General features: G+C 36.5%; 1 protein-coding gene across 1 annotated transcript; it reads left to right on the top strand.

The window, feature by feature from the left end:
* Nucleotides 1–1,157: 1,157 nt before the first annotated feature.
* LOC121407388 (nuclear receptor coactivator 5-like) lies at nt 1,158–22,428 on the top strand. Its single transcript, XM_041598442.1, has 10 exons — nt 1,158–1,201; nt 6,496–6,640; nt 8,234–8,341; nt 8,974–9,199; nt 9,972–10,121; nt 11,110–11,439; nt 14,079–14,267; nt 14,905–15,104; nt 19,552–19,851; nt 20,226–22,428. Exons 2-10 carry the CDS (start codon nt 6,520–6,522, stop codon nt 20,999–21,001), a joined length of 2,400 nt encoding a protein of 799 aa, XP_041454376.1. The 5' UTR covers nt 1,158–1,201; nt 6,496–6,519; the 3' UTR covers nt 21,002–22,428.
* Nucleotides 22,429–26,506: the final 4,078 nt, after the last annotated feature.

Below are 26,506 nucleotides of genomic sequence, written 5' to 3'. Positions count from 1 at the left end.
TGTTCTGCACTTTCTTGCATATTAACCCCCTTTGCATTCTGACCAAGGAGATATCACCTCTATCTCTTTGTTCTGACCAAGGAATTCCCTGATCTAACCAGGGAAATCTCCATGATCTAACTAGGCTCATCAAATCAAAACCTTGAGCATGTTCAGAAGGGCAACAACAGTATTTGACAGTTCATTTCATGTGTGATAAACGGGAGATGCACAATGATTGAGACAACGGGTCTGTTTAATGCATAATTCGAACAATACTGCATTTTTGTTTTCATTACTTTTTTTTTTAGTTAATTAGCTACTGAGGTCAAGTTCGATAATTCAGTGTAACTTTTTAAAATATAGCATAGTTGGTATAGTTCCTTTTCACAAAGGGTACGTGATTAACTTGTGGATCCCCCTTTTCAGCTTATTTTACTCATCCATCATTCACATTTTCTTTCAAGTTGGCGCACTGATTCCCCTTATCAATCATCAAACAAACTTGATTTTTTATGTTTCTTGTCCTTCTGAACATGCTCAAGTTTATGATTTGATGAGCCTAGATATGATTAGGGAATTATCCCTGCTCAGACCCTGGATGTAAGAATGGGGGTTAACATGCCATAGACAATGAAGAAATGCATCAATACTGCAAACTTGGAATGAGCTAAACTGCAGACACTGTTTACGTAACAGAGTGTGTATTCAAAACCGCTGAAGCGCGACCAAGGAAATTTTCATAGAAGTTAGAACATGAAATGAGCTTTCTACTCATGAACATTTATTTGAGAATCCTACCACATTTTAGAATTAATTCAGTCCTATGTTAGAGATACGTTTTTTTTTGGGGGACGCGCTGTATATAAAACATATAGTTCCCGTGTATAATCGGGATTAATTAACAATTGTTTAAGATTTGGGTTATTCATCTTAACATAATGCGTCTCTCCTTTACATATTTTGAACAGAATAAAACATAATGTTCAATAGTCTCAAATACTTTGCACACCTCACAGAGGCCTGAAGAGTGCTGTTTAATTTGAAACGTTCTAAAATTTTCCTGTTTGGATCCATCATGGCCTGCCTATTCATATACCATTCCACACAATTCCTAGGCCCTGACGTCTGACTAGGCCACACGAACCGTAGATGGCGCCATAAAACAAGTGTAGATGACGCGCTGTGGACTTTTTGTAGATCCACATACTAAAGCCTACACGTGAGTATCATGCTTCGTTTGATTTATTTTTCTTTGCTCGTAAACTTTGCACAAAATATAAGTTTGAGAGAACTGTGAATTTAGTGATAAGATTATTTCCTGAAAATTTATGAACAAGAATCTATATGATTTAAGTGATACAAATTCTCGGGCTGACTGCAATTGCGAACGCCACGGCCACGGCACGGACACGTACACGGCTACCGTACCGTACACTATACGGTAACGTAAGTCGTAAGCTGGCGATAGGCGATCGCGGTTGACTGAGCTCTGCCTCTGACGTAGACAGATAGATATTCACTAAAAAAATCTGACTCGTATTCAAAGGATGGAAAAAATAAAATTTTAAGCATCGTCATTGGCCAATATGCGTCACATGACATCCAACTTTTTTAGTGCACTGCATGGCAGTGCAAAAGGTGCGCAACGGAAATTGATATTGCACGCTCGAGCAAACAAACCAGTGCGGTAGAAGTCCCGGGAGAAGTCCAACTAAACTGTACTGTAACTTTTTAGAATTTTGTTTCTGTGTTGCTATTTTATAAAACAAATATGCACCCGCTCTGTTGTGCGTTAAAGTATATGCAGAGAAAGCTCAGTTTCTTCAAATGATGCAGACTGGGCACTCGCCGCAAGCGGCTCGTGCACAGTGCGGCATCTATCTAAAGAAACCTCGCGTGCTCTGCATTTCCACTAACGCACTCGGCTGCATGCATTATTTGTATGATCAATATCCTGAGTTTCAGGTCACATGACCAAACTCAAAGGTCATTTAAGCAAGGCCCCACATTAACTTTTTTTGGTGGTGGTCTGTTCGGGGCACCAAAATCTGTATAAAATATATTTTGGTGGCCCAAATATATGAAGAAAAACATTGAAAATTAATAAAACAAACATCTGAAATTATTATTCTGCAGCCACTACCAGTAACTTTATACATGTACTTTCAGTTGTATGTAAACCTTTTTTGCTGTTATAATATTTTGCAGATTTATTCGTGGTAAAATATAAATTGTTCTATCATTGTATTCTGAAATGATTGGAAGAGAATAAATTGTAATTTGTTCCATCCCAGGTTGTGTGGACTTTTATCTTTGATCTAGACTACAATTATAGACACATGTGCACACTCTCATAAAGGTAAAAAAAATAAATTATGCATAACAAACAGAGCAGGAGAAAAATCACAGAATAAATTATGCGGTATGATGTAAAAGGGGAAAATGAACAAAAAATATAATACAAATAGGAAACAAAAAAAAGGTGAAATAAAAAAGAAGAAAAAAGAAATTGAAAGGAAAAACAAAGAGCAGGAAACAATAATGAAAAGGAGAAAAAAATAAAGAAAATTATTTAGAGAAAAAAAGAACAAATGTGAAAGACATGAATAAAACAAAATAAAATGAAATAAAAATGGGGAAAGGCCGGGGGGGGGGATAAACCTAGTACAAATATTTTTTAACAGCTGTGGAAAAAGTCTTCAAAATAATAATTTTCACATTGGGGCATTTCTATTTTTATATTCATTAGTTTGTATTTTCTTTATAGTAATTTTTTCAGTAGCAACATATTCTTTAGTCTGGCAAAGTTATCGGGAAGGGGTATAGATAGTTAATTAACCACTGTCCAGAAAATGAAAGAAAAAGAATAACGATCAGGTAAAAGGGCAAAAGTTATATTTTGAATTACATGTACATGTAAGTGTGAGAAAAATCCTTCCCTATATTTGCCAAAATGTCAGAAAAATCTTCATTTCAAATTAATGAAATGCCTTCCCAACTTATTTCCTTTCTCAAGAGTGGTTTAAGAAGTCACTCATACAATAAAGAAAGAAATGATCTGGGGTTTTTTTTGGCTTCGAAACAAACCAAGTATCAACTCACATATAAATGGAGACGGGACTGTAATGTACTCAGATGTGCTTTTGTGTGTATTGATTCATTTGGAAATCAGTCTTTTTGAGTCAAAGGAGAGGTCACAATTCCTCTTTTAAATGCTTGCAAATAATCAGATTACACCAGATTTTAGCAAAAAGGACTGTAGAAGGGCATTTCAGTTCTGTGGAAGATTTCTAAGCAGCAACATTTCGTATTGCAGCTTCCCGAGACTATAAGCTGCTAGTGCTAGATGCCATGGCTTCGTGCCGCGTCGGCCGACTGCACTGGATATAGCTGCTGTATGCTATATAGCGCTATTACTGTCATCACAAAATAATTTATATCCGTGACTGTCATGACTAGTATGCAAACTTTGTGTGTAGATCAACAAAAATGGCGCCTGACGAACTGGCTTGCAATATGAATTGTAGAAAGTTGATAAATGTGTGCAAAGTCGGGAGAAAAATTGCGCTACTTTAAAAATGATTGGTTGCCCGATTTGGGCCACCATAACTTAGGGTCTTTCAATAATGGTTGCCCGAGGTGAATTTCTGGTGGCCTTGGGCAACCAGGCCACCGCTAATAATGTCCAGCCTTGTCTTGTTTAATGTCAATGAACTTTATCCATGTTGGGGGTAATTGTGGAATTGCCATTATAAATTTGTATGAAAGTTTATGAAATGTGGACATAGGGTAATCAAGTATCACTGAGAAGCCTTTGGCAACATGATCAAGGTTGAATTTCTTTTAGGGTCAATGGACATACAGGTAGTATGATATTAATGGTGTGTTTTGTGAATAATTATTGGGTGATCTGTCCATTGACAGATCAAGTATTAATTTCGTATTAATTTTCTTCTTTATTTGTTTATTATTTATTTTTATTTTTCTGCCCTATTCTTGTTTGCACAAAATCTCCAAATCTATATCAACTTTCTTCAAAATATCAGTTATGGGGACTTCTCATGTCATGTGTATAAAACAAGTTCAAGGTCAAAAGGTCATCATGACGTCTTTTAGACGCCAGTTTGTAAAATTGCATTATCAATCATATCTTCATTATCAATTATAAAAAATTAACAATATTTACACCACATTAAACTTCATGTCAAGGGTCAACTGTCCATGTCATCAAAGTCATGTTCCATATTGTTAAAGTAGAAATATATTGAAAATCGTAAAAATGGAGAATCATATATCACAATAAAGGAGAAAATAAGGAGAACACGATGGTGTACATCATTTATCATGGAGACCGATGAAACTCAGTTAATTGATAGTTTAAAGTTCTCTCTCTGAATGCTTCAAACACGCAGAATTACGTCCGCGAAATTGGGGATTTTTTTATGACGTCACTGTCTGTACGAGAGGCGTGATTGGCTCTCCCACGTGAAGCTCCACTTGCATGCAAAACCTGTTGCAAGGGTACATTTTCTCCACATTGTCACTGAATACTTCGATCCCGAAATGAAAGAAAACCCAGAATTTTATCTAGATTTTGATTTTCAAATTGATGATTTTGAGATGAAGAGAATGATGATGAAGTGAACAACACAGTGACGTAGTTGGAGGTAAATTGGGGGAATTTAATATGCCGATGATGATGAAAATTCAACTTGCAACAGCCAACACGATCAGTGAAGTCATGTACATCCCGATTCGCTACCAATTCATGCTGCTGGAAGTGCTAGCTACACCGCGCGGGCCAAATTGAATTCATGCTGAACATGAATAACCACATCCAGACAGAGTCTATCATAAGAAGGAAAATAATGATATAACTGTACTTACAAACAAGTGAATAATCCGAACCTGAAGGCAAATCAACTCAACGAATAGTAGCAGACGATATGGAATATGCACTGACGATAAACTTCATGTGGCTGGGATAGATTGTCACTCGTTCTGTTAGATGTAACTTTTATCTCATTAATTTGACAAAATTACGAAACTCGGGGAATTATTTATCTATATAAAAATATAGTAACATCTCTGTTTATCGTAATACAAAAAATAACAAGAGATGTTACTATATTTTCATGTATATAAATGATTCCCCGAGTTTCGTAATTTTGTCAAATTAATGAGTTACAAATTACATCTAACAGAACGAGTGACAATCTATCCCAGCCACATGAAGTTTATCGTCGGTGCATATCGTCTGCTGCTATTCGTTGAGTTGCTATGATTTGCCTTTAGGTTTGGATTATTCACTTGTTTGTAAGTACAGTTATATCAGTATTTTCCTTCTTATGATAGACTGTCTGAATGTGGTTATTCATTTTCATGGATTTAATTTGGCCCGCGCGGTGTAGCTAGCACTTGTAGCAGCAGCTGCATGAGTTGGTAGCGAATCGGCATGTACATGACTTGTGATCGTCAGGCAAGTTGAATTTTCATCATCATCAGCATAGTTCCCCCAATTTACCTCCAACTACGTCACTGTGTTGTTCACTTCATCATTCTCTTCATCTTTAAAATCATCAATTTGAAAATCCAAATCTAGATAAAATTCTGGGTTTTCTTTCATTTCGTGATAGAAGTATTCAGTGACAGTGTGGAGAAAACATACCCACGCAACAGGTTTTGCATGCAAGTGGAGCTTCACGTGGGAGAGCCAATCACGCCTCTCGTACAGACAGTGACGTCATCAAATTCCAGTCAATTCAGAGACCGATGCGAGGCATATTTCGGAAGGGCATTTTAGCGTTTTTTAATCGGCGATTTTCACCTTTTTGTATTATTTTCGGTATTTTTGAATGACCCACTGATGATCCCCACATTATTACCTTTCCATTGATATATAATAAGACCACATTCATAATCAATATATTTCTCCTTTAAAGGAATTCTGTTACAGTTAACACGTTCGAGTCATTTTGAGTGTCATTTGGGGAGCTCGAGTGGAGATTTTGTCATTTTGGTGATTCTTCTAATGTGGGATCGTCGTTTGATTTAGTGCGTCATTCCCATTATTTTCCTTATTTTATCTAACAAAATCATTTTCCTTGTTTTCAAAGTCACTGCTGCTACATGTATATTGAATCATGCAATGCAGGCGATACTGCCAAAGGCGTTCTTGTTATGTATGAAAGCTTTGCCGGTTATTCGCAGGAGTTGCTGCTTTACATGTAGCCCCCCTCAACATTTTTCATGATAGATCTGCAACGCAAAAAGCTGGCACTGGGTTCCATGGCTTATTTCTCACACAACTTCTGAAGCAAAATTTGCCATCCCCAGTCAGGCAGTTCAGAAATACATTTTTGAAGTACTTGTTACACCCTATATTGCTAAAAAACATGCATCTCTTTCTGTGTACAAATTAGGGCTGAGTCAAAACGTTTGAATGCTGTTCTGTACACAGTACACACTATCAAAGCTAATATTAACCTTTTTTATGATTTCTTTGACTTTCAGTGAGTTGAGCTGCCATCTTGCGTCATGGGTGATCAAGATATCAAGATAAACCTTGGCTCCAGGGTCTTTGTGGCCAATCTCCCTACAGATCAGTTGGACAGGGAGGAGCTTATAAAGAGATTTGAAAAATATGGACAAATTTCTGGTAAGTATTCATTTTTCTCTTATTAGGACTGGGTCAAAGCGTTTCAATGCCGCTTAAACAGCATTAACGTTTTCCTCTTTTGGTAACACTTTGACTGTATGGGAACCCCCCCCTGGGTCAAAGCGTTTCATGCCGCTTAAACAGCATTAACGTTTTCCTCTTTTGGTAACACTTTGACTGTATGGGAACCCCCCCCCCCCTTTGAATATGATGTCCAAAGTCCACTTAGCACGAGCGCCATCTAAATTACACATGTATGCGTAGTAATGATGCAGTAAGGACTGTCTTCGGAAAGGTCTACTTTACTAACAGCTCCAATGACATAGCATAGATGTGGAATGTAAAGAAGTAGCAACAACTGTGTCCATGTCTACTGCATGGCCGCTACGCATATTCAGTTGTCACTACGTCATTTACACTAGATGAAGTTCGCGCTACATTGTTTAAAATGAAAAGAAATTCTAGGGTGGGGTGCCACTTCATTTGTTATTCTAAAAATATTGTGAAATTGTCAAGTGCATGCTTCGTCCGTGCCACGTACTTGTCAAGTTCAAACTAGGTTTATTTTGCGTGCAGTAGCAACCCTTGCTGCGTTGAAACGGTTCCCACTTTGCCTGGACAATATCCAACAGATTGCGCAACTTTCTGTACCGTCGTCTATTTGGACATACTGCACCAACTGAGTGTGTATGGTGGCTGCATAGTGATTTCGTAGTGGCAGTACAGTAGACATGGAAAGAGTTGTTGCCATGTTCTTTTAGTCTGCTACATCTATAGAGCTGTTGGTAGGTCTTAACTGCGTCATTATTATGCTCTGTTCAGACGGTGCTCCCACTACGTGGAGTTTGGACATGTTCAATGTCCACTTGGTCTCCGTAGATCATGCTTGTCAACAGTTCTCGCTACCTTCTCAGTATGCTGTAGCAGTTCCCACTACGTCATGGCCTTTTTTCTTTGATGCAGTGAGAACTGCATGGCATGTAATGGGGTATCAGTTTGCGCTATGTTCAGATAGACACAACATCGCACGTGCAACATAATCTTCACAATGACGTGGCGCTTCATACGTAGCACGCACATGAAAATTCTACATCTTTTGAGAAAATCGAACGAAGTTGGCGCCACGTCCTAGGTTTTCTTCTGAAGTTCAACAACGTAGCAGGAACTCCATCTGGTTTAAAGAGGGCTTTAGACAGTTAAGAACATGGTATTATTCATCTGATCATGAACATTGTGAATGCCCATTCTACGAAAATTCAAACAATGAATAAAAGTGTCAGTTATGAAGTGATATGAATGATCGTTTGTTGAACAGTATTTTAATGTTAGTCCTCTTTTTTAGCACCAGCTAATGAGGAGAGTCTTTTAACAGAAACTTGATTTCTGTTGATTATCCCCAGGCATAAGCTGGTTTTCTTTCCTTTTTTGAGTTTTTTTTTAATACTAGTATTGTACATGTATATTGGATGTTACATGTATATGATGATTATTTTCAGTGTGAGGAATTTGACCAGTTATTGTTACGAGTATGTGTACCTGGAAATGAAATGAAATAAAAAATTGATTGTGATCTTTTCCCCAATTTTTTTTTAGATACATTCATGAAGAAAGGATTTGCCTTTATCCAGTATGGTTCAGCCCAAGAAGCACAGGATGCCATCAGGAGTGAATCTGGACAGACAATTTTCGGCAAGAAAATAGGTGAGATAAGTAAAAAAAATGTGAACAGTTGCCATGTATGCCACTGCACACCATATTGTACACATATTGTAAGTTTGTCTGTTCTGTGTTTATTCCCTTGATTTTAATCAAGGATTGTTTTCCAGGTCATCATTCATTCAAACTTCAGCCACATGTTTAGTGATGGTGATCCGATAAGACTTTGATTTTAATTTGGATGCATGATTATGTTTGCAGAATGCAGTCTTGCGAAAAACGAGGGCCTGATTTCTTAGGACCGACAACTGTGTTAAAATTTGGCATTATTGTAACTTCTATCAAAGCCTTGAATGTTATTGGTTGCTGAGCCCTGTTACCATGGTAGTTGTCATAATGGCAAAGTTGCCATAGGTGTATGTCTTAGTAATGAAATGGGTCATAAGAGAGCAAGAGCCTGGAGGAGACTTTAAAATTAAACATTTTAATTTTGGTATGTGATAATCTTGTTCAGAATGCATTGTTGCTAAGAGGAAACCAGGAAAGATAAGCCTGGAGAAGGCTTAGGAGGAGGAGAAAGAGTTTAAATAATTTGAAGATTAAAAAGCTTGGACAACACATGCCTATGACTTATTAAAAGTTAATTGATATTTGATGTGTGATGATCTTGTTTACAGAATGCAGTCTTGCTAAGCGGAAACCAGGAGAGGAAAAGCCTGGAGGAGGTGGAGGAGGAGGAGGAGGAGAAAGAGGAGGAGGAGGAGGTGGTGTTGGGTCTAACAATCTCTCAAACTCTACAGCTGCAATACTTGCCCGAGAGAAGGGTGATCCAGGTGATAGTCGGTACCCTCCTCCTGCTAGTTCCTCAAGCGCATATGATGATTACTACCGAGATAAATACAGGTAAAATAAATACTTAGCCCAGTATTATGAATTCTGGTTTAACCATTCGAGGTCCAACTCTTTGTTATAACTATGGGAAGCAAAAAATTCTTGGCTTGGATCTTTCCTCGAGGTTTAATGACAAAAAGAACTAGTTCAGTGGTTATTCCCAATTAGTTATGAATAATTTGAGTGTGAAATGGGATCACAAACTGAACTGGTACTTTTAGTCACAATTTGCTATCTAAAATTGAACCCCTACTTTACCAGAGTTTAGATTAAGCCAGAGTTAAGAATGTGAGCCATATAGTTCAATATAATTGTCATTTATGTTACTTTATGTTTGGGCCACTAGAACTATAATTCAACACCTCAGAATGATCAGTTTAGTCCATGCAATTCACTGTCCTGTTTAGCAAAATAGATTGAAAATTTGTATTCAAATAACTAGAAAATAAAGACAGATCTTTTCAGGATGGTCCTATGGTTCCATGACATTTGCTCATGCAATAATTGCTCCTTCCGGTAAACCACACATTAACCCAAACAAACTCAAACTTTAAACATTACTTTAAGCTCAATCCTAATCCTCACCTCATTCTGCACTAGATACCTTATCACAGTCCTAACATTTGAATTGTATTTTCAGAGAAATTAGCAGAGGGGCAGTTGTCACAGGAGCAAATGTCTGATGTAAATACTTCATGATATTTATCCATCCATGTGTACGGGTCACTATGTAGAATACATTATATATTTTCCAGTAATTTCACCCTTAATTTATCTTTCTCAGGGATTATGATCCATACGGTCCCTATGGCAGAGACCCACCTCCACGCATGAGAGAGCGAGAGCGTTCACCACTCAGGGACAGAGAGCGAGACCGTTATGATGACAGATACAGAGACAGCTATGACAAGTACTACAGGGATGACCCAGCTCGGTAATACACTTTCTTTTGAAGTAGAATTCATGTGTTGATTTTGCATATAAAATCTTTTGCTGTAGATCAAGGTCCTGTCTTACAAACAGCTTTACAAGAGATTCGTCCTACAACAAAAGATTCAAATCAATCTCAAATGTCAAATGATCTAAATTGTGTATTTTTTTTAAACATTGCTTCCTTTTGATCACTGGATCAATGGCTCTTCTCCTCAATATGTGGATCTAGTCCTCAAATACACAAATATGATTTGTTGTCATTTCCACATCTACTTAGCTGTGGGGGAGGGGTACCATATACCAGGGGGGGGGCTTAGTAGTCTGCAGGCACAGACCAACTTTGATCAACAAGTGTGTCTCCACTCAAAGACTAGCACAGTATACAAAACTAGAGGGCTTTAGTACACAAGGCATGAATAGGCTGCACATTCAGCCCCTTAACTCGAGTGAAGGGTTTGCACAGCAGACTCGGGGAGGCTGGGTACCAATGAAGAAAGATGCCGCCAAGGTTTGAATCATGGGAATAGGAAATGATTTTCATTCAAAATTATTTCTTCATTTTGCCAATATGCTTGCTACAAGTGTTTGTTCAAATGATGCAGGATGAGGGTTACAACTATCCAAAATATTGTCGAGTTCATAGTATTAAATCTTAGGTCAGAAGATTAATACTGCCTACACTACCTATTCCTGGCTAGAATACCATGCTTTGATTTCTCAGTAAATATCTATCGGAAACTCTTTGCACATATTTTATGTAAAATTTGTGTACTATGACCATTTTATGGGATTCTGCTGTAACTCATTTTGAGATCATTACCAAAATTGACATAATAGCTAGATATTTTGATTTTAGTATAAGAAATGAAAGCATATTTTTAAATGCCAAGTTATATTACCTAAGATAAGCCAAGTCGTTGAAATTAAATGATTTAACTGGGAATGAACTTTTTAGTAACAGTTACCTGTCCCCCCTTTATTTGTGCTAGGCGTGATCTAGATCGTTATCCAGATGACAGGAGGGATCCCTACGATCGCCCTCCTCCTCCATTCTCATCACGTGACCGTGAACGGGATCGCGATGCTCGAGATCGGGACCTACGTGACCCCCTGCGTGACCCTCTACGAGACCCGCTCCGTGACCCGATCCGTGACCCAATCCGTGACCGTGATCCTCTTCGTGATCCAAGGGACCGTGATCCGCGTGACGATCCGTACTACCGTGATGACCCGTATCGGCGTGATGACCCTTACTACCGAGATATTGACAGGGAACGCGAGAGGGAAAGGGAAAGGGAAAAGGACAGAGATAGAGATGGGTAGGTGATGCAACATTTGTTCCTGTGACAATTATTTCTGTCTTCTAATATGTTTCATATTTCAGTAATACCAAATAATGAGAGGATTAAAATAAGGATTAAGGTGGTGCTTTGTTTTATTTTTGGCTATGTGAGCAAGAATTCTACAGGAATAATTGTCACAGAGGCAAATGCTGTGATATTTTTGTGTTTTGTTGCTTGCTGGTTGAAGTGCTTTTATTCTGCATCCTTATCCAGATATTCAATTCCCAAAAGTTGCTGAAATTTCACATTTTACATGTTTATATTTATCAAATGGCCATCTATTTTCCAGGTTTCCTTGAAATTGTTTTTGAGTAAGTTGGAAACTACTGGAAAAAAAAGAATTTTCACCTCTTCCTTGGCTCTGAAAGAGCATTTTATGATGTTACACTCAGTAAATATTTCCCACATGTAGACTTTCATGGTGTTGACAGAGTGTTCAATGATCAATGATCGTTTTCAGTTAATGTTGCAGCACCATGAAAATCTACATGTGGGACTGCAATAATGAGGGAGAGTAACATTGTGTGATCTTTCAGACTCAAGAAAGAAGTGAATATTCTTCATTTTGTTGATAGTTTGCAACTAAATAAAAACAATTTCAAGAATATATGGAAAATAGATGGCCATTTCATAGATTTAAAGATGCAAAATCTGAAACGTTAGCAACTTTTGGTGAAGTGTTTTTTTCCCCCTCGCCGGTACAGTAAATGCCTGTTTATTAAGAGAATTTAAACGTTTTTCAGAATTAACATAATGACTCAGGCCTTGTGTTCAAGTTAACTCTCTGCTCTTTTTTTATTTGTTCATTGATATCTGAATGGTAAATTATTATACAGTGCGTATCAAAAAAAAGTTTACACTTAGAAAAAATCCTGTAAAATTATTGATTAGTAATATCTTGAAAATTTTTCCACATTTTAACATTGGTACAGATCCATTTAAGCAAATGACGATATAACTTTCGAAAAATATTTCCGCTTGAGTGAACACCACTTACTTTTGAAAAGTTAGTGAAAAATGATTTGCGCAGAACTTTGAAATAGTTATGCGAATAAAAGTAGACCATAATCATGAAAAACACGTTCAATTTAGCTAATAAAATTGATTTGAAGATATCTTTTACTTTTTTTAACTTGTTTCATTGCCCAAAACACCATGAAGAGTGCATTGCGCCCCACCCCACTCCCCCACACACCAAGGCCATCGTGATGGTATTTGCTTTACAATGAGCTGTGATCCACATGAAATGGCCTAGGCTTGATTTTCATTTTGTTAATCACTTTCAAGCCTGGGAAAAGTCTGGAAAAGCAAGTATTAAATGAAAAATGAAATGTAAACCCACATTAAATGATAAAAACTTAGTGAAAAGTGCTGGAGATGTCTGATATAAACTTTTGGTCAGATTCAGTTATGTCCTAAGATCCAGCTGGCACAAAAAGGGTAAAGGTTGTGCTTAATAAGTGTTGAAATTTTCACTTTTGGTGGCAAAATTGTTCCAAAATGCTTGAATGTATCCATTTCATTTCAATTGACTAAAAGTTTAAGGGAAATGTAAAAGAAATGTTTCGCAAGATAAGTTTGATTTGGCCCTTTCCCCTCGACAAAGCGTTAAAACGAGCATTTCTGCGCAAACAGATTTCTGCGAGCTTTACAAAAATAGACAGTGCTCACTCAAGTGCAACATTCTTTCAAAACTTTTACTTTCATTGGATAGATGAGACCCAAACCCAAGAATATATATGAAAAAATTACCCCCATGTTGTATATTTTTTAATTCCCAGGACTTTTTCAAAGTGTAAACTTTTTTTTGATACGCACTGTAGAGAATCAGATTTATATGTTAAGCGATTTGAGACTTTAAAATCTAGCCATTTGTCAAGCATCCTTCATACAGCAAGCTACAATCAATTTACATTCAACTGCGTGGTTGGCCATAGAAAAAATGTTGTAGGTTCTACATGTACTGTATGTTGCAAATCCAATACATTATTGTGCATTTTGTTCAATAATCTATGTAGTGGTCTTGTGAAAGTATGCCTGATGAATCAATGCAGTTGATTCAAGACTGGCATCATGCAAATGATTCAATATCTTCTTTAACAAATTCTTCTATTCTGTTTGAGACAAATGCTTTATCAAATTCAGTTGAGGATGTGACATTATTTAATATTATTAAAAATCCATTTCCTTGAAATCTTCACATCTTAATAGAAATAATTTCACTTGACAATGATGAGTGTATGTGTCAGACTAGATTTCATATTCATTACTTGATGAATAAATTTTGGATTTTTTTACGAGAGTGCTATATCAAATTATTATGATTTGCCTTTAACATTTTCAGTTATTTGCAATGTGCTTTATTTGCTGTGATTTGCTTTGCTACTCCGTGCCCAATGATGTGTGGGTTTGTTTTGGGTAAGCATAATACACATCTTGAAAATAGCAGTTCAAATTCTACAGATAAAATGTGCTGAAAAAATGCAGCATTTGGTGATCAAGGTGATTAGTTTTTGGTAGCAAGTCCATTTCAGATGACAAACCCACACATGCTAAGTCTTGTAATCCCTTGTATTGCATGAATGTAATCCCACCATTGGTATTATCCCCCTTAGCCTTTCTTACAGGCGGGACCCCTACCGCGACCCCTTCTCCAGGGACAGAGATGCCGCTGTGGACCGGCGACCACCGGCTCCTGCTGCACCTGCTCCTGCTCCTGTTGCTGCTTCCTCTCCGGAGTACCTGCCGCCGGTTGCAGGCAAGCCAGTGGATTGCGAGATCCTTGTACTCAACAAGCAGCAGAGGTAAGATAGCCTGCTACCACTCTAGAACAGCCACGTACCTGTTACCACTTTAAACTAATTGCCAGAGGAGCACATTCTGGCCTGTTTCTGAACTCTGGTTTAAATTAAACCCTGGTTTAAAGTTGTGGTTTAACTATGGAGAGCCAATTAGGGTACAAATCCCTATTACACATTCAATTCATTAACTCATGTGACACCCAAATTGTTCATAATTGTCTGGGAATGATAACTGAAGTAATTTGTAGTATTTTTCCTCATTATGAAAGCAAAAGGAAACAAAATAGTAAACATAAGAAATATACAATACTAACAGAATTTTTGGCACCCCATGATTTTAGCACAGAGTTAGACCTTGATCTAAATTAAACCTGACTTCATCTTTTCTTTCATTTTTCTAATGCGCATCAAGACCTCGGAAAGAACTACTAATAATAATACTTGGCTAATTATGTAGCTGACAGGTCCATCTTTTGGTCCTTATGGCGTTTCAAGAAAGTAAATATACATTCATTAATTGAAGTAAAATTGAAAAAAAAATTTGAATCCCCTGAACAAAATACGCTTTTTTACAAAATTATGTTCAATTCCTTTTTCCGTCTGTTCATGAAGAAGTTCCTTTCTAATAATGTCTTTTCAGAGGATATGCTGAGATGGTAGAGCGACGGCTGAAAGCTGTGGGTATCTCGACTGATATGATGTTTGTTAACCCCGAGGCATCCATTACTGCTGTTCTGGATGGGGCTACCCGCAATGGCGCCCTCTATGCTGTCATGGTGTCCAGTCAGCATGAAGTCCATCGCTCTCTGACCCTGAATATCCTACATGGCACACCACAAGGTATGGCCCACTAATATAAAAAATTACTTTCCATTACACAACTCACTGATGTTTGTGCTATGTTTATGTTTGAATAAATTTTGGATGTCAATTCTTTCTTTCATATCCACACATCGGTGTGCAATGCTGGTTGAGAGTAGAGTTAATAATTGTTGCAAATGCGGGGGCTATGTATGCATGGCTTTAGCCCAGATTGTCATAAGATATCTACTGAAATGACAGGTATGTGAGTGCGTGAAATGATTGCTTGGTGAAAGATGGGAAATGGTTTGAATATAAGCAATTATATTTTGGGGTTTTTTTGAGATAGAGAGAAGAATATGAAATGATAGAAGAGAATATGAAATGAAAGAAGAGTGTACAAAATCTTCTGAAATCAAAGAAGAATTTAAAAATTCCTTTGCACAAACTCCTCTTAACACTGACATCGTATTTTTTTCTTCAGACTTTGCAAAATAAAAATGTCTATAGTAATAATATAGTTTGTCAGAGTAAGACAGATGTATATTTCTTCCAAGTAGTTTTGCAAAGACCTATTTTTTTGGTTTTTATGCGCATTTCGGTTTCATTTAAACGGCTACAGTATAAGGATTGTCGAGTGTTAAAATATGGCGAGTGTGCTCCGCAGTATTTTGCGCAGTTCAGCTTTTTTCCAAGATCGTGAAGTACATATGTTCAGAATTTTTGCATCTGATTGGCGTAAAAAAAAAAGAAGAGAATTATTGCATCTGATCTGTGGGAAAAAAGATAGATTGAGAGAGTGAGAGAAATTGTTAGAAGATGTAAGAAAAGTGCTGTTGACATGCATGTGCGAGAAAAATGATTTAAAAGATATAGTGCTTTGAAACCTTTGTTAAAATCGCAAATTCATATGCCAAATCGTTCATCTGTTTTGTGTAAGTTAAGTTTTTTTTCAATTAGATTTAGTTTTACAGGATACCAAAGCTGTATCGTGGATAAAGAGGACATGTACTGGAATATCTTTCACCCCTACCCCTTTTAAGCTTTTCACCTATTCTTTGTTATAAAAATTAACTGATCATAATGCATATACATGTAGCAACATCACCCTACAATGTGTCGAATATTGCACCTGATTACCGTACATGTATCAGTGTTTTAATAAATCACTTAGAGGACCGATGCCTTTAGCCTCTCTCCACAGGACCTGCTGGTGAGGATAAATACCTTTCCGAAGGACACTGCCCAACTGGGAGTCAAGACTGGGTCAGCAGATAGTAAGATCACCCTGGGCTCTCAGTGTCTCATCTGTATACATGTACTCTATTTCCCGTTTCCCTTGTTATTAACAGTGTAACCCTATATGCATGTATTATGTAACATATCTAACCATATATTGACACTGTTTTTGTCATGTCCATGTGTCGGAGGTGAGAGTTCCAAAACAGCAAGATGTATAAAGCTTGTTTTCAGGAGTGGAGCATCCTAATGCCATTGCTTTGGACTCAATGTGATGCTCAGAAAAGAACTAGGCTTTGTCTTTTTATGATAATTATATTACCGGTATTCTTTTTTTTTTATCGCTCGTTTGGGTTGTAGCTTGCCCGCTGCAAATATATGTTCTTGAGCTGAATTAGTATTTTATGTCTTTAGTTCTTGATTTTAGACTAGAACATAAAGAGTTTTATTTCTGCATGATGTGAGGTGGGTTGTGTCTTGTCAGGTGTGGTGTGTTGGTGTAGATATGATGATTTTGCCATTGTACATTTTCAAGATTTGCATTGTATGAATTGCAAGGGAGAGAGTTGTACTTGTTTATCAATATTCTTTGTTTGGATATTACATGTTTAGTGGTTGTTAAATTTAAAAGATGAGACTCGGAGTATCTTTCTTTTAAATGAGTGAGACCCTTGTGAGGAAGCAGCTGTACTCTGTCTTTGAAAGTATTAAATCCTTGTGACTGTGAAAAAAAATTAATGATGAATGACAACACTTTAAAATGTGACTGTTCAACAAATGTCATCTTTGAAGCTGTTATGCATGGAAAATGTGTTGTTTTGATTTGTGGATGTAATGTATAATGAGAGATTTCTGTGATGAAACAGGTTGCGTATTCTTGCATATTGAAATTGAGAAAAACAAAATTGAGGTGTGATTTGTGTGCAGATTTGATAATGGTTTCTGAATAATGAATACATTTTCAGGCTGAACATTTGTTTTTGAAGTGCAAGGCAGTGGCAAGGTATGTTCTTAGTATGGTGTGTTTGTGGACATGATTTTTTTTTATGTGAGACATTTGGTATTTTTTTTGTTTGGAGAATTGATGATTGAAAGTGAGATAATGAAGGAAATTTTTCTTTGAAAGTGGAGCACTTGGTAAGAATATTGATGAATGTTTTCTGTGGTAGTACACTTTGTGGTGAACCATTTCTTTCTGAAGGCAATTCCATTAAATGTATATGTCTGACCCGATGTATGTTCATGTGTATTCATGTGTAAATTGGCATCGCTCTGAACTTATTGTGGCGTGAACTGTTTGTGAAGTTAGAGTGGTGAAAATTTTTGGGTCAGACATAGAAAATAGTTGATTATTTTAAGAAGTTGCCTTTTAGTTAGGTGGGAAGTATGTTTATGTAGTTGTAGACTGGAAAGAGAAAATATAAGATTAAATTTATGTGTAACAAGAAGCTTATTCTGACTGATTTATTTGATTTACTTATATATCTGTGTAATGAGGAGTTGACGTATTCTCTGAAGAGCATCACATTAATAGGCTTAACATTTATTAAATGTGGTGCAAGGCAGTGAGAGATTGCATATTTTTGTCCAAATGTTCTTTCTGTCAGTGTGAATATTTATTTGAATAAAATGTGAGTAAATTGATGTTAAATCCTTGAAATGAAAAACTTTTGCAAGAAATCTGCCTTTTAAAGTTAAACCGGTGAGAAAATATATGTTCTTTGTCCATTTTGACGGAATGTTTTTGAGAAACGTGGAAAACTGAGTTTATGGAGCTTTTGATAGTACATATAGAATATAACATATTCTGATTAGATCTTAATGTGTGAATTCAGGCTTGATAACTTCTCTGAAAATTGAGCACAATTCCAGCGTTGACATGTTTTATTGGGTGAAATGATGCAAAGCAACATTATATATGTTTTACATGTAGGCATGATGAGTGTGAAGGTGTGAGATTTGCATGAGATGAAGAAAGTTGCTCTACTCAATGAGGCTTAGCCGAATTAAATGGAGTTGTGCCATTGCATGAATATAAATATTCACTATTTGTGTTGTATATTGTCTCAGAAGTTGCTGAAAATTATGAACACTAATCATTTTTCCCTAGTTTAATCCATGAAAATGAAAAGGAATCGTAAAAAGCAAAAATCAAATTATGTTGTTGATTCAAGTGCGAATCACATCTGCAGCAGCGTTGCATATTTAGCTAGCAAGCCTTTCGTTTAGATTCTTTTACTAAGAGCAGTGATATCACTTAATAACCCGTACAATGGCTTACAATGTACTTATTATTTAGAGGGAGAGATGGATTTATATAGAGAGAAGCAATGAACTCTGAGTTTGATGTATATCTATTTGTTTGAAAATAAATCCCTTTGTGATGAAGTTGATATTACCTTCTTGCGAGTATATTAGTTTATCCTACTGTTTGAACATTTTCTGTTCCTCTTTTACAAGTAAAATGAATTTATATGTTTTTTCATTGCAGGAATTAAGAATGAGTTCATGAGTTTTTTTTTCTTCCTTTTTTTACATATAGGCAAGGTGCAGCTGATAGAGTGTGTGTTTGTTTCTTTTTTTTGTAGTGCACTTTAAAAGTTGGGTACTTATTCTGAAAACATCGACACTTAAAAGGATCAGAATAAAACCTATCAGAAGATTGTGAATTGCAGAGAGACTTTGAATAAAATATCGATTCAGTTTCTATTACAGAATCGTGGTTGGTAATCTAATAATTTGAATGCATGCCATACTATTGTGTACTTATTTCTTTGTTTCATGATTGATTTTTATTTCAAAGGCTTTGCAGCAATAGTGTTTCATCACCATTGAAAAAACAAATAGTATACAGTACAGGTTTCCAGGCTGTCTGTAAATGAAAGTAACAAACGTAAAACTTGATTGCATTTGACAATGAGTAAATTACTATTGAAACACCAGAGTTGAGTCTTCAACAGATATGCTTGCAACATAGTACATGATACATGTAGTTCATGTATGTATCATGTATTGAAGCTTTAATTGCATGGACTTATTTTTATTTCTCTCTGAAACAATTTGTAGTCTTTTTTTCTTCAAATGTTTCTATAATTTTTCAATTATGTCTTCTGTCATATTCTGACCCTCTTTTCCTCTAAAGTTCATCATTATTTCCATTCAATATAAAAATGATCGAAGAATGCATCTGCCCCAATCTGTTCCCTGCTAACGTTCCCCCCAATGTACAATTTCTCTACAATTTTAGAACACAGGAATATGCCCCTTGAAGACGCCATGAACCTTGTTACCCGTAACTTTGACCGTTACATCCAAGAGCTGCGAGAGAAGCGTGGTTTGGTGGCTTCGGGCACGACCACGACCAAAGCGGGCGCTGACGGCCAGTCTTCCTCGGCAGAGCTAACGCTTACACAGTTGTTCAGCTTACTGGCCGATGGTCGTCAGCTGACCCTGGCTGAGGTTGACCGGGTCATTACATTCCTGGAGGATATGCGTAACCGTATGGCTGAAGATCAGGGACTTCCTGTTAGAAAGAAAGAACAACCAGGTATGAATAAATCATTTTGCTTGATTATATAATTTACTTTAAAAATATATATAGACTGGGAAAGAAGTATTAGACCATGTGGCATCAGTAGGATGGTATAATAATTATTTCCCAAATATTCAAATTTTATTATGCAATCTTAAGAAAAAAAGTCTGAATAATTTTTTTTTATCAAACATATTTCATAATCATATTAATTTTTATTTTAAGTTTTTGGCTTATAATTCCATCTTAGATGTTAAGTACAAAATAGATTAGATTGATTAAGAACTTTCTTGTGCATTCCATATTTCTATATGTGATGACATCAGTGAAGTTTGCATTATCTTTTAAATGCAGCAATATTAATTTCACTTCTTTTTATTGTCTAATAGCTACTGCTGCTACTAAACCAGCAGACAGTGCACCAAAACAAGAGGACTTACAAGCCAAGATATTGAGTCTGATCGGCTCCAATGTGCCTGCAGCATCTGTGGCAGCTGCTGTGTCTAAGGTCACTGCCAGCTCAGCATCAACTCTTGCAGCCACATCGCAACCCATCAGACAAGTCCCCATGCCTAACCCTACCAAACAAGGTGTAGGCCTGCTCTCTACTCCAAGTCCTCAGTCCAGCCTTGCTCACTCAATGATGAATCAAAGCAAGCCTGCCAAGGCTTCTGCCCAAGTCGCCCAAGCTCCTGTTGGGAGTGCCGCAGCGACTCCTAACCCACTCAATTTGGATAACCCAAATGTCAAGAAGGCCCTTGACAACCTCATCCAGACAGGACCTACCCTCTTGCGTGGAATCAGCGCATCCCAACCCGCTGGGCACAATGTCCAGCCCCCCGCTACAGCCACGTCTGGGCCAAGAAATGCCGCTCAAGGGCAGGCCAATCCAAACATGATGACCGAAGAGCAGATCGCCAGGGCACAAGCCGAAGCCATTCGCAAGATGCACCAGCTCAAAGTTCCCCAGAATATGCAGCAGAATATCCAGATGGCTGGTGCAGCTAGCCTCATGGCTGCTGGTATAAATCCAAATGCCCTTGGTCCTGGTGGCATGACCCCTCAGCAGCTTCAAGCTCTTCAGGCCCATAGTATGGCCTATAGCATGAGGGGACAGCCCCCTCCACCACCTGTTGGTCCTCCCCCTGGTCGACCAATGTATTAATTCAATGTCTACCATTGACACAAATACAGGTATGAAAATGTCATTTTAGTTGCTTACAGTCATGAGCATAGCAAGTATATGCAATTACTACGTAGTCTTTTAAAACAGTTCTCTGCATCGGAAATGTACATAATTGTAACTTTTATTGTTATCAAATAACTAGACTTGCACAAAGTTTATCAAGGTTTGGTTCAGATCTTTTGGAAGAAGTAATTGGATATCCTCTTATTGAGAGGCGTGAAAAGAGCAGCATCAGCCTATGCTGATTAAATACAAATGTTGAGAAAGCTAACTTTTCAATTTGGATTCAATTTGATGCGCTTCAATATTGTCATTTTATTATCATTGCGGATTTTTGTATTCTGTAAATGTTCTCATTGTAAATAAACTGATTTAACTTGGTTGCCCCTTGTCCATTACGCCCATGTCAAGCCCATATTTCTTAAATTGGGTATGCTCTTGTAAATAGTGCCATCTTTTAATGAAAAGTTCATCAGCATAAAGCATGCCATGGTTTGTCATCTTGGATCCCTCTATAATGTGGTTAGAATGAGAGGAGTGTTTCATTCCCAATTTCCCCTCATTTTCTAAGATTATGTTAAAATTGTAGTTCTTTATTTTCCAGGTCATGATTCTTTGTAGACTGCTTTGCAATACAAAATTCCATGTGCATAAAGCCATGACGACTATGAAAGAATTGCTTTCCTGTAATTGTATAACGATTATGTTCAGTTGCTATGTACTTTTACACAATTACATTTCTGTTGTAACGTCCCGTAAAATTACTTTAATTAGGTTAAGATTGATGCTACAATGGTGGAAATTCATTAGATTTTTTACGTTTTCTATGCTTTTGTAAGTTGCTTTTGTAGTCGATGATTCTTCTGTAATCTGTATGCACTACAAACTCAAAACGTGCGCAATGACTCCATGTACCATGTAAAATATCATTCTCTTGCTCGGATTGTATAATGATTATGTTCTCGTGTTGCACATGTACATTTCCATTATGTGTTGTGAAATTTTATAAGAAAAAGATCAAGGTCAATGCTACAATGATAGATCCTTTATGTTTTCCCCTGTCACCCCGTCTTTGAGAGTACCCATTGGAAATCAGTCATTTTTACCTCTATATTATCCTCTTTGGAATTGCTTTTTATACATTTATGAGAATGCTTGTAAAAATAACATTCTGAAAATTATGGAGGCTTGATTACGTAATATGATACATGTATTTGGTATTGATGTTGGCTATTGAAGTATAGTTGTCTAAGTCTAATCCATTGTTTTAATACAATGTCAATCATTTTAAAAGGTGTAACTGTGATAGTGCTTCACCAAAGTTGACCATTCTTTTTGTCATGAAATTTGTCAGAATGACCTTTCTTTTGATGTTGTGTAGCGTAATAAAAATCTTGTTTCAATTACTTTCACTATTGTCCATGGGATATTGTTATGTGGTGAAAATGAGTGAAAATTACATGTGTTTGTAAGTTTTTATGTCAGTTGTGGATGATTTGACGATGAAATCTCATTGGATTGTTTGCATGCTGTCAGAATGCAAAACACAATGCGTTTTATGGATAAAAATAAAGTTAACAAACCATTTAAACACAGATGTATTGCGCATTATACGATATGCATCGTTTTCGTTTTGGAGGCACCCTTTTTTACATGAATTTGAAGTAAAAGACTTTGTTCAAGAAAAAGGTACATCTTGAGTTGAATATTATCTTTGAAGAATTAGTTCAGTCAGTTACCATGATAGTTTGCTCCTCGGAGAACAAAATAAAAAGAAAGCGACGTTATGTTACTCCGGATGCCAGTATCTGTGCATGAAAATTTTACGATTGCAAGTTCTAAGCCCGCATAAAGGCTTTGGTGATACGTAAATAAACGATTTGCGCATGAGCTAAACTCCCATCGACCGCACTTCCATCATGCAAAATACCTCACAGGAGGTATGAGTGGCTTTCATCGTGCTTTGCTGATGTTCGATTCATCAAATTATCGGAATGCTCATGATAGTAAAAATTGGTCAGTAAAAAAAAGTATAACCAAATAAAACAGTGCTATTCAAGTATTGAGTGTGCGAATTAATAATCGGTGATGGTGTATATTCAGTTCATCAGATGTCATAGGTTTTCATCGAAATTTCATTTCCATATGTAATTTTTTTTCCTCAATGACGTGTCAAGTTTCATCATAATTTTCAGCCAATATATCATGACTTGTCCCATGCTTAGTTTTTCATCGCAACAATATTTGTTTGTATAAATTGTTGAGTAAATGGTAAGGGGCTTTTGAAATCCATTTTAAAATCAAGATACGCTGCACATCTGGATGTTTTTCGTCAGGCCGAGATCGACTGCAGTGCTTCCGCAGTATGTGCACACCGTAATGACATCACATACGTTTGGTTTTGTGCATTGCGCTACGCTGAAAATAAAAGAAGCAAATTAAACATATAGTGCATACGCCTTGTGTCAAGGGATCACTCCAAACAATACATGTAAATGTATGAAGCTAACTTAAGTTCTGAAACAGTGTAGTTTGAAAATGGTTCTCATTAAGAACAGCGTCTTGTTTCATATATTCGAGTCACTCGTTTAAAAGTTATGGTTAAAGTAACCTCACAGGTATACGAAAAGGTCGTTGTAAATTTGCCTATTGTGATTGTGTTGATGTTGAACAAAGATGCTAATGCTTCCTTCAAAATGCCTGATACAAAAATCAAATCATTGTGCCTCGCCATTTCGTTTCCGTTTGCATCGGCTTTACGAATGTACCTAATCGGTTATTCCGAAACATGCAGGAAATACAGTCAGCACTGGTTTGTCGTTGTCGATTAGATTACAGAAGCGAAAATAAATCTGCAGCGCATCGAAATTCGTGTTTGAAAAAGCCATTCTTGGCAAATATTTCATGGTAACTGGCAGACTTGTTCTTCTTTAGGGCTTAATCACCGTTCCTCTCTTATTTCGTACATGTTCACTTCTTTTAAAGCACATCGTAAAATTTTCCGTATTTGAGATATAACTTTGGCTTATCCATTCATTTTATTTGACTTCTCTATCACACTTCTAAAAATCATAAGGCTAGATAATGAAATAATTATTTCCTTCTTGAATAAATTGTCTTTTTTTTGTTTAAATGCATATAACTAGGTAGTGTGTCTCTCCAATCTGCAACTATGGTAAACTGGTGAAAATGTTGTGAAGTTTTCATTTTCTGAATGGCTATTATGGTGAAGATGTTAGGGGACAAAGGTGATGGTAGTATATGTTAGCAGTGGTCATTGTGGTTTTGTCTATTGCAATAGATATTTGAAAGAATGTAGGATAAGAGATGGTGTTGGGATGATGTCTTTGGGTGATGAAGCATGGATGCATGGTGAATCAAATGACAATGTTACTTAGTAATGGTGCTGGTGGTGGCAAGGAGTAAATAGTCCGTGGTGAGGATGATGGTGATGATGAGGTCGATGGTGATGACGATACACAGGTGGTGTTGATGTGGAGATGGAGGCGATTCCGCGGTATTTAACAATAGTGTGACATTTTTAGAGATGGGTTTTTGTGTGTGTATATAAAGCCACTGCATACCTTACGACTGGTCCACAATCCGAATTTGGAACAAATCGCATTTTGCTCATTTCTGAAATGTGAATGGAAAGTATCTGTTTATTTGAGGTTCAAGTTAACTGAAAAAATACAACAATTTTGGATGATTACAAGCATTTATGTTGGAGTAAAAGGCCAAATTATATTCAAATTGTAGCCAGGTGTATGATTGCTCTGACGTCATTGGGAATAGATATTAAACTTGCTTTTGTTCTAATAAGGATGATAGCATAGTCACAGATTTGAACATGGGTATTCGTACAATGATTTGGAACATTACACAGTAAGATATTCCATGTCTCCATATGAGCATCACATTCCAAATTTTGTCGCAGACCAATTATAAGGTGTGCAGTGGCCTTTATATTTATATATTCATATATTTACTCACAAATGGAGTAAATTTGGAATGATGTAAGGTCAAAGGGGAATATGACCTTGGTCATAAAATGTATGAAAGTGGATAAAAATAAGTTAGAGAATGGCAAAATTTTGAAATAAATAAGACAAGCAATAAGAAAGTTATGGCTGATTTAAACTTGAGATTCCTAAGACTATATATATTAAATTTCATATTGGTGGTACCATAGTGGTAGGGACAACTTTCTCATAGGCCATTCACTTCATCATCCCCTTTGGCAGTAAATAATCAAGGTAGTATATTGTTTGATATGTCCTCATAAAAAGAAAAACTAATGTTTACAACTTTTAAAAATTCATAACTTTTTTATTGTCTGTCTGATATTGTTCAAACCTTCACATTTCTACATGTCTGATTTTTCTTTTTCCTCTAAAGCAACTTTTTGTGTGGGTTGGATTTCCCTTTGATGAAACCCTTGAAATGGGTAAGCTTGTGTGAAAACAGAAAAATGAAAGAATAAGATCAGTGAATATTTGAGAAAAAATGTACACACAAAATGAAATGTTATGATTATCTGATTGTCGAGAACATTCATGCTAGAAAAATTCTCCCATTGGCAATGCGACCAAGATGACATGACTACCAAACTGTACATCAGTGGACATACCATATCTTGATTGCATTGCCAAGGAAAGGATCCCTATAACATTAGTGATCTAAAAATTGAAAATAATGCTTATATTTTCTTATTTATTATTCTTATTCAATTTGTATTGTATATTTTATATGCGATTCAATTGGGTCCAAGGGTTTTATTCTCATTTGATATGAAATTGGTATATAGACAGCATACTATGTATTTTGTTTGAATACTGTCTAAAACATGAAAAAGGGAAGGGTAGGTGTGTATCAAAACTAAACTATGCAAACATATCACTAAATATTGTAACATATTTTTAGAAATGATAAAATACATTAGGCAAATGGGCAAGCATATCACAAAACTAAGATCAGAGAAAAATAAAGTAAAGATAACCAAAATGAATATGAAAAATAAACAACAAAACGTGTTTTGAAGAAAGAAGAAAGGTTGGCTATGACTCGAACAACAGATAGAAAAAAATTAAGAAAATATGACAAAGAGAGATATTGTTAAAGATAATCATATTCCAGAATTTCATTTTATATTGAGACGATGCGAAATTAAAGATGCAGATGTTATGTGAATATCTAAAGGATAAATAGAAAGTTATGGATATTTGAAAGTTGTGTAATAATTTTATAACAAAGCTTATAAATATCATTGGGATATTGGTGGACTATCATTCTCAAGCTCATAATGCTCCACTCATATATACTGAGGTTTTTTACCTGACTGCTAAGAAAGCATGAATGCCTGTTAGCAAACAACAAGGGGACCGACGGCTTAAGGTCCTCTCTGAGGGACCTGGTAATTAGGATAAATGCCTTACCAAAGGGCACTAGCGCACCACTTTGGAATCGAACCCGGGTCACCGGAAT

Source organism: Lytechinus variegatus, chromosome 2 (assembly GCF_018143015.1).
Source record: "Lytechinus variegatus isolate NC3 chromosome 2, Lvar_3.0, whole genome shotgun sequence".
Lineage (NCBI taxonomy): Eukaryota > Metazoa > Echinodermata > Echinoidea > Temnopleuroida > Toxopneustidae > Lytechinus > Lytechinus variegatus.
This window is presented reverse-complemented; position numbering and strand designations above follow the sequence as displayed.

Excerpts from the sequence above, each read along its gene's own strand:
- LOC121407388 (XM_041598442.1), top strand. The coding sequence starts at position 6,520 with ATGGGTGATCAAGATATCAAGATAAACCTTGGCTCCAGGGTCTTTGTG. Across the intron at positions 9,200-9,971 it reads TACTACCGAGATAAATACAG|GGATTATGATCCATACGGTC; the intron begins GTAAAATAAATA and ends TATCTTTCTCAG. Across the intron at positions 14,268-14,904 it reads GTACTCAACAAGCAGCAGAG|AGGATATGCTGAGATGGTAG; the intron begins GTAAGATAGCCT and ends ATGTCTTTTCAG.